This window comes from Octopus bimaculoides, chromosome 28, assembly GCF_001194135.2.
Source record: "Octopus bimaculoides isolate UCB-OBI-ISO-001 chromosome 28, ASM119413v2, whole genome shotgun sequence".
NCBI classification, from domain to species: Eukaryota; Metazoa; Mollusca; class Cephalopoda; order Octopoda; family Octopodidae; genus Octopus; species Octopus bimaculoides.
Window position 1 is genome coordinate 195,987 of NC_069008.1, and position 9,777 is coordinate 205,763.

Consider the following 9,777-nt stretch of genomic DNA (forward strand, 5'->3'; position numbering starts at 1 on the left):
TACACACACACACACACATACAGGGTACTGTGAATAAATTACCGTCTAAATTATGCAAAAATGAAAATAACACTGACATCTCATTTTAAAAGATATATTTACCAAAATTACATCAAAATATCTTGAAATATCAAAAAATAAATTTGTTCAATAAAATCGCCATTGGCTCCAACCATGACCTCCAAACGACATCAGAATCTCCTGCAACTCTTCTGGATGGTCTCCTTGTTTTAAGTTGGTGAATGCTGCCATAATCCTTGCCTTCAGTTCATCTTTGGTGTCACAAGGAGTTTTGTTGGTCTCTTGCTCAACTGTGCCCCACACATAATAATCAAGGGTGTTGCAGTCTGGGGAGTAAGGGAGCCAGATGTGAGGGGTGGTGTGGTCACAGAAATTGTCTCGCAGCCATGACTAGGTTCTGCTTGTGTGGTCTGGTGCAGAGTCCTGTTGCCAGAAATAGGGTCTTCCAGCAGCCACCTTCTTGACACGGGGCAGCACTACCTCCTCCAGGCATTTGATGTAGGCCTCCGTGTTGAGTCTGAAGTCATGTGGGAAGATGAATGGAGGCATAACATTGCCATCACTAGTGATCGCACCAAACACCATGATGTTGACTGGATGTTTGATTTTTATCACTCTCGGAACATGTCTTCAGATTGACGTCCAAACACTCCGAAATGTTCTTTTTTGAGCTTTGCAGCAAATGCCAGCAGTACAGCAAATCGTTTCCTAATTTCTGCGTGAGTAAATTGCATCTTGATGCTGTTTTTTTCTCACAGACGGTGCTCAACTGACCCTACTATACTATGTGGTCAGCAAAATAAATAAAAAAAAAATAAAATGCACATATGTGTGAAATTAAAAACATAAAATGGCAACACTTTGCCCATTGCACTCTATATATATACATACACACACATACATATAAGGATGATGATGATATATATATGTATGTATATTTGTATATATATATGTACATACATACACACACACGTATGTATGTGTATATATATATATATATATATACGAGTACGTATATATACATATGTATCTATATAAATATGTGCGTGTGTATATATATATATGTATATATACATATGTATATAAATATGTGCATGTGTATATATATATGTATGTATGTAGGCACATATGTATGTGGAGGGATGATGGCAATAAGGATAATACGTGTGTGTGTGTGTGTGTGTGTTTATTTAAATATCTACAGATATTTGATTATAATCATTTCTGATCTGTTTGTAAATTCAGCCGTGAAATCTGAAACCAGGTTACAAGGATGAACTCCACAAATTTATCTCAAACTCAAAAGCAGTAAGTCTTTTTCTCCTTAATTGTTTTAGGCTGCAACCAAGAAGTGCTTGGTTCAATCCTGCCTTCTGGTACTCCAAGTAAATGTTGTCTAACATAGCCTTGCTGTTCTTCTACTTTCATTATTCTCTCATTTTTCTTTCTTCTCTCTCAATAGGTCAGCTGAGAAGACTGTACTGAATCTTGCCTCTAACGATCTGCTGTGCAGCTGCTGTCTTCGGAAGCAGTCGGAAGCACCGGTGGAGGAGCTGCTGAAGAAAACATCGGAAGCAATTTTGAAAAGACGAGTAAATGAGACAAGGGAAGAGATTGGCAAAATTATGAAAAGGGTGAACAATGTGAGTGGGAGTCTTTCAATTTCTGTCTATCAAATCCACTCACAAGGCTTTGGTTTGGCTGAGGCTATAGTTGAAGACACTTGCCCAAGGTATCACGCAGTGGAACTGAACCCAGAACCATGTGATTGGGAAGTAAGCTACTTACCAAACACCCATGCCTGCACCTTGAAATTCTCTGTGAATGTTCGTTGAGGATGTCTTACAAAACTGGAAGTAATTTTTTCCTGAATGTCTCAGATTAAAACTGACCTGGGCTAAACAATGTTGTTTCTCTCTCCGTCCACAGATCTATGGAGCTTATCTGCAGAATGAAAAGGATGTACAGTGTTTCGAAGATGTTGATGTTCCAAGCTTCAAGTGTATCACAGATATTGTGAGTATTTGCTTTATGGTGATGAATAAAGGAGTCTGGTGTCAGTGGCAACGAACCTATGTCTCTGGTCCAGAAAATCTACCAAAAATATTTCAGGACACTTTTAAGAATTTCTCGATATTTTATAGATGCTGTTATCTTTCATGGAATGTAATTTAGGACCCTGTCAATGGTTCCCTGTGGCAAGATGGCATGCTTTGGATTGCATCGGAAATACGTGTATGTATGTATGTGTGTATGTATGTATGTGTGTGTATGTATGTGGTTATGTGTGTATGTATGGTATGTATTATCTATATATGTGTATTTGTGTGCTTATGGTATTATGTATATGTGTGAATGTTTGTATGCATATCTGTCTGTCTGTATGCATATCTGTCAGTTTGTCTACCAGATTGCATGTATGCATGCATATCTATGTGTCTGCCTGTCTGTCCATCTGTCTGTATACCTGTATACATATCTGTTTGTCTGTCTGTGTGTCTATGTGTATAACAAAACAAGAAATTGGAAAATGACCTGAGATGAAGACAAAACCAACAGCTTCTTCATCTTGCGTTGTAATAATGAAATAAGCAGAAGTGCTTTGCTTCAAGAGACCACAGCTTACATTTTAACATCACCTACACACACACACACAAATGTATGTATAATGAACTTATTGTATCAAGTGCCCAGGTGTATATGTATATGTATGTATTTTCTAATACAGAAGCAGTTGCAACAAATCCTGAAAGACCAGGTGAAGAAACAACAGGTGAGAATTTCCTATTGAAAGTTTATTAAACATCTGCTTATGTGTGTATAGGTATATAATAAAATCGATAAAAGAAAATACAGGGATATTGTCATGATGGAGGGTGGAGGGTGAAGGAATCTGATGTCTCAGAGAGAGGCCTTCCTTATAGGAAAATTTGAAAGGAGAGAAATGAAAGAGAGACAAAAGAGTTTTACATCTGTTAAGTATAAAAAGAAATGCTTGGAATTTCAACATCAACAACAGGGTATTTTTGTTTGTTTGTATGTATGTATGTATGTATGTATATACACACACACACACACACACACACTCTACACAACGTGCTTTATTCTCTATCTCTCTTGTGTGTCGCAGTATCAAAAACAAGTAACGGTGTTCCTCATTGGTTATTCCGAGTTGTGTAACCAGAAGCATCAACTCCTGAGTGAACTTCACGAGGTACGTGCTACATCTGTGTCTTTTAACTCTCCCCAACAAAAGTTCAATATCAAAGCTGTACACTCTTCCACTTGTCGCTACATCACTCCTAATTAGTCCTAATTAGTCCTAATTAGTCCTCTGGCACTCAGCTGCTGCTGCTGCTTCATGCTTTTTCTTGATGGGGCTGGGGCCATCGCAGGTTAGTGGACCCAGAGACGTAAACATGAGTAGAGCTGACCAAGTTCACCAGCACTCTGCATTGCTGGTGGTCCCATGCCAGCTCCTCTGGCTCCCTCCAAGTTGACATGGAGCCTCTGGAGGTCTTCTTTAACTATGTCCAGCCATCTGGTGCAGGACCCACCAAACGAATACAGAAATTTCCACGATAGGGTAGGACAGTATTTACATTGGAAAATATGTAAACACTACAAAATCAGCACTCCTGGTATGAACATTATCGTGAGCCAATCATTGAAGGTAAAAATGTCACTATCTTCTGGGATTTTCCGGTCAACACTGACAGAACACTGATCAGAGATAGTCATTAAAAACAGAGAATAAAATACTTGTAGACGAGTAGATGTAAGTGTTGCCACTGATCAAAACATTTCTGTTGAAGAATTTGACAAATTAAGTAAATATAAGGACCTGGAAATGATAATAATAATAATAATAATAATAATAATGATGATGATGATGTTTGTTTCATTTTCTTTTCTGAATTTCCTTTCTCTCCAACTTTGACTCTTGTCTCTCCTCGTCTTTGTCCTCCTTGGCACCAACTCATTCTGACACATCACATGTCTCCCTGCATGGCATTGCATTGCACCACCACTACGACCACCAACACTACACCAACACCACTACACATCAACATTCCACTCTAAAGTTCTTCACCAATCAAAACCAACAAATATGGTCGCCATTGTTAGAGGAAGAGGAGGAGGAGGAGGAGGAGGAGGAAAAGGCAGAGTTCGAAGTGGAGGTGGAGGAAGTGGAAGGCAGAGAGACGGCAGCAGTGAGCGATGACCCGATCAACAATGTGACCATCACCCAAGAGCGCGACATCTCTCTGTCACGGCGTCTGGCTGACATCAAGCAGAAGATGGTGAGACATCTTGTGATGCGTGTTGGAGCTTTAAACGATACAGCAGCCACTGGTGGCGGTGGCAGGAAGACTCGGTAAGTAAGAGGTGGAGTGTGGTGTGCAATGGGGAGGTGGGATAGAATTGTTGGCATATGCTGGAGGAAATGATCGGGGGTGTTTTGCCCATTGCTACATTCTGAGTTGAAATTCTACCAAGGTCAACCTTGCCTTTTGTTCTTTTGGGGTCGACTAATTAAGTACCATTTGAACACTAGGGTCGATGTCTCCTCACCCAAAATTTCAGGCCTTGTGCCTTTTAGTAGAAATGTTACAAGTGTTACAATGGGAAGTCATGGTAAATGATGATGATAATGATGATGATGATGATGATGATGATGATGGTGGTGGCAGTTGTGGAAATGATGATAATGGTAGATTTGGTGGTGGCGGTAGTGGTGGATGTGGTGATGGTGATGGTGATGATGATGGTAGTGGTGGAGGCAGTTGTGGAGATGATCATGGTGGTGGTTGTGGATGTGGTGATGATGATGATGGAGTGGAGCACTATTATGGTTGTGGCACTGGTGGTGATGGTGATGGTGATGATTGCAGCATATTACTTTATATAAATTCTTCTTTCCATTGTCACCAATTTCCAGGAACCGAAAGAAAGTCGGAAAGCCTTCCCAGCAAACAAAGGATATTTCATCTCTCCGATACAGAATCAAACAACTGACTTCTGGTAACTTCTCTCTCTCTCTCTCCCTCCCTCTTATATTCTGTCCCGTGATTTTCATCTTCTATGTCCCTGCCGTAAGGCTTCACTTCCACACATGTCAGCTTAATTTGATTTGTCCTTAGTCAAAAGACACCCGTTGTTAATATCCTGTTGTTTGTATTTGTGAACCATTTCTCTGTTCTTTTCGTCCTTGTTTTCGTATACATTCGCTTGCATTCTTCCAAAGAATCTAGTGCTCTTAGCTTAGATTTTCTTGGAGCTGGCCAGATTGGAGCAGTCTTGAGTGGCCAAATCTGCAAAGATGATCTGGAATTCAACTGATGATAGACGATACAAAAAAAGAACAGGTCATTCAGAGCTTTCTAACTGTCCGGATGTTTTGTTGTCGCCTGTTACGTTCTTGTTTCATTTTTTGTTTTATTTATATATACATATATACATATGTATGTATGTATGTATAACATATACATTCTCTGATATTACAGATCAAGAAATGAAGCAGAGAAGTCTGGATGAATTGACGATTCAACTTGAGAACCAGGAAATGGAGTGTCAGAGGATTCAGTTGGTCAGTGTCTGTCCTTCTATCAGGTCTATTTTCCATGCTGGCAAGGGTTGGACAGTCCAGCAGGGTACAAGTGTACAATCAGCTAAAGGACTTCATTGTGCTCCAAAGACATCTTTGGTGTGGCTTTTACAACTGGATTCTCTTCCTAATGCCAACCACTTTGCAGATTGTATTGGGTGCTTTTTATGTGGCACCAGCATCAGCAAGCATCCAGTCCACTGTAACGTGCTTAGCATTTGGGAAGGGCACCCAACTGTAAAAATCATGTTGAAACTAACCTTGCCTGTGCAAGTGATACATAAAAAGCACTGAGTCCACTCTGCAGAGTGGTTGGTGTCAGGAAGGGCATCCAGTCGTGAAATCCCTGCCAAAACAGTCACAATAGCCTAGGGTAGTTTTTCTACCTCACTGGCCCCTGCTACCCATCCAACACATGCATGGAAGATGGACGTTAAACGATGATGATGATGATGATGATGATGATATACATGGTTGGCCGAAAGTCACCTGACAGTAAAATCAAACCCATTTAATTCCAAGATTCATTTATGCTTAACGACTGAATGAATTTATAAAAGCATCTAAATATGAAACATCATGGAAATTGTTCAAACTGAAATCCTTTTGGCACATCACTATTTTTCCATTCGAGTCAATACAGAAAGTATCTATGGAATTTTGATTTACTGTCGGGTAACATCTGGCCAACCTTGTATCTATCTACCTATCTATATATGCATATATACATACATACACACACACACACACATATATTTATATATATATATATGTATATATATGTATATATATATATATATATATATATATATATATATATATATATATATATATGTATGTATGTATGTATGTATATATATGTGTGTGTGTGTGTGTATATCTACTCTCCTGTACTGTTCCTTTCTCAGGAGAGTGAGGGAAGAACGAAAGACTTGCAGGAGCAGATTGTCCAGAAGGACAGACTAATGAGTGACCTTAAACAGACGGTCTCTCATCTCTGCTCGAAACTGACCAACAGCTGTTTTAACAACGATACCAACAACAACAACAACAACAGTATGGCTTCCTCTCGCTCCATCCATTCATTGCTGCAGGAAAACAAGGTGAGTTGAGGAACTTGTCATCAGCACTCTTCAATTTCGCTTTTGGCTTCTGACTATCTCTGAAATCGTCGGGCTTTGGTTATGGTGGTGGTGGTGGTGGTTATGGTGTTGGCAGTAGTGGTGGTGGTGGTGGTAGGAAGGCTGATTGTTTTTTTCAAAACAAAGTCTTGTCATATAAACTCTAGATTTTTTTCAGTTCTGAATTTGAATCTCAGTTGAGGTCGACTCTGCCTTTCATCCTTTCGGGTTCGATTAAATAAATACCAGTTATACACTGGGGTCGATGTAATCAACTTAATCCCTTCCCCAAATTCGAGGCCTTGTGTTTCCAGTAGAAAGAAGGATCATTATTATCATTATTATTATTATCATTATCATTATTATTATCATTATTATTATCATCAAGGTGTTGGGCTGGCAGAATCTTTAGCATGCCAGTCAAAATGTCTAGTAGCACTTTGTCTGGTTTTACATTTTCAATTCAAATTCCACCAAAGCTAACTTTGCTTTCATCCTTTCAGGGCCTTGTACCTAGAGAAGACAGGATTATTATTATTATTATTCAGTAGTCTTATTTTTATCCTGCGCTTTCACTGCTCTACCGAGCGCAGCTCTGTGTGCCTTGGGTATGTGCTGTGGTTTGTTGGGATTCTCTTATTTTTCACTGTGGGGAGGGACAAACACAGACACAAACATTATTATTGTTGTTATTAATTTGCCTCTTCACTCATTTCAGGAATCCATGTTAGATCTTTCTGAGAAGATTCAAACCAAAGAATTGAGTTACGAAGAAGCTTTAACAGGTGAGAAACCCCTGCCACCATTCCTCTACATACTGTCGGCATCATTCTTCTACAGTCTTTAAGTTCAGGTTTATACCTGTAATTATTGGGGCCCTGGGATATGTAACACACAGCCTAAATACCAATCTTGAGAAATTAGGCTTTTCAAAATCAGAAAGGAGAAAGCTAATTTAAAGACTACAGATATAATCCTTTACCAGAACTGTAAAAATCTGTAAGAAGTTTATCATTTATTTAAGTATATATGAACATGTCTAGATATGTAGCTATATGCATAAGAATACATACATAAAGCAAAACATACAAATCTGCACATATACACACATACATACATACAAAAATACCCTGTTGTTGATGTTGAAATGCCATTGAAGGAGCCTTGAATCTAGGTTAGAAACCGATTCATTCTCTATTGACAAGAAATCTTGAAATAAAACTGAACGGTAACATACATACACCACCATCACTACAACTACTTCTGACTACTGCCATCACCATCGCATCTCTATCTCTTCAGCTGCCCACACAGACCACCAGAGCCAGCTACAGAAATTGCAGTCCGTCCACCAGGAGGAAGTTGAATACTTACAGCAGGAACACAGCAACAGCATCGAAGCTATAACGGTCAGTCTGCCCATCTGTCTGCTTGCCTGCCTCTTTCTCTGATTCATACATACATACATACAATGGGCTTCTTTTCGTTTCTGTCTACCAAATCTACTCACAAGGCTATAGTAGAAGACACTTGTCATATATAAATGAAAGACAAGGTATGAATCAAGGTCATTACATAATTCCATATTCTTTTATTGGAGTAAATTTGACTTACAGCTGTTTCCAATCGCATTCTTGGTTTGCTCAGAAACAGCTGTAAGTCAAATTTACAAGAAACAAAAGAATATATAAAGACTATTATTTATTTCTCATCTAACATGTCATTCTGTGATAAAAGACAAAGTTTAACTTGGAATACAACCACGGATTTAAAAAGGAAGAATGATGATGAGCAATGATCTCTGATCTTGCCACAAGAATAAGCGGAGTTCTTTACTAAATCTCTCATTAATAACTCTTTGGCCATATGGTTCCAGGTTCAGTCCCACTGCACAGCACTTTGGACTTCTAATATAGCCAGAAATGTCTTCTATTATAGTCTCAGACTGTGACTGGATTCAATAGATGGAAACTGAAAGAAGCCCATTGTGTGTGTGTGAGTGTGTGTCTGTCCCTTCTTCCCCCACTGTTTGGCAACTGGTGTTGGTGTCTTTACACATGGTCCTGACTTAGCGGTTCAATAAAAGTACTCTGATAAAATAAGTATTAGGTTCTAAAAAAAAATGTGTCAGGGGACTGACCTGTTCAACTAAACCCTTTAAAGTTGTGCCCCAGCATGGCCGCAGTCCAATGATTGAAACAAGTAGTAATATATATGTATACGTATATACACAAACACACTCACACACACATATATATGTGGGGGGTGTATATGTGTGTCTATATGTGTGTACATATATATATATATATATACACATTTATATTTATATATTGTATATATTTATACATATATACATATATATACATTATGTTTATGTGTGTGTATATACACATAATATATATATATATATATATATATGTATGTATGTATGCAGACACACACACCCACTCGCCCACCCAGATCAGTTACCAGAGTCTTTGATAAGAAAGTGGTTGAACCACAACAGAGCCATCACCAAGACCACCAAATGTACACTCCACCACCACCACCTTCATTGCAAAACACATCAACATTAATCATCATCACCCCCCCCATCATCATCACAACCACCACCACCACCACCACTACCACCCTCATTCATCATTATCATCATCATCATTATCATCATCATCATTATCATCATCATCATCATCATCTACTGCTCAACTCTATTCCTCCTCCTACTTCTCTTCCCCCTTCTCCCCCTTCTCTACGCTGCTGTCAATGCACTTGCAGCTGGTGCAGTTATTCTCCCTCCCTCTCTCTCCCTCTCTCTCTCTACACACACACTTGTATACACTCATATACCTATCATACAGAAGTCTCCCTTGTTGGCTCATACACACACATATACATACACACAAGACACGAGAATGTGATTTGTGGGAATAGTCTCATATAAGCAGAGATATGCATGTGTGTGTGTGTGTGTATATACTTCTCTCTCTCTCTCTCTCTCTCTCTCTCTCTCTCTCTCTCTCTCTCTCT

General features: G+C 39.1%; 1 protein-coding gene across 1 annotated transcript in view; it reads left to right on the top strand.

Moving 5' to 3' along the window:
- Window positions 1-8,201, top strand: part of LOC106873331 (uncharacterized protein PF3D7_1120000-like) — a 9,086-nt gene extending 885 nt beyond the window's left edge. The window contains exons 2-12 of the mRNA XM_014920655.2: window positions 1,267-1,329; window positions 1,484-1,664; window positions 1,951-2,037; window positions 2,750-2,794; window positions 3,152-3,235; window positions 4,107-4,399; window positions 4,964-5,046; window positions 5,529-5,611; window positions 6,538-6,732; window positions 7,469-7,535; window positions 8,053-8,201. Coding sequence (XP_014776141.2) covers window positions 1,295-1,329; window positions 1,484-1,664; window positions 1,951-2,037; window positions 2,750-2,794; window positions 3,152-3,235; window positions 4,107-4,399; window positions 4,964-5,046; window positions 5,529-5,611; window positions 6,538-6,732; window positions 7,469-7,535; window positions 8,053-8,201 — 1,302 coding nt within the window. The 5' untranslated portion in view covers window positions 1,267-1,294. The remainder of the gene's footprint in view (window positions 1-1,266; window positions 1,330-1,483; window positions 1,665-1,950; window positions 2,038-2,749; window positions 2,795-3,151; window positions 3,236-4,106; window positions 4,400-4,963; window positions 5,047-5,528; window positions 5,612-6,537; window positions 6,733-7,468; window positions 7,536-8,052) is intronic.
- Window positions 8,202-9,777: the final 1,576 nt, after the last annotated feature.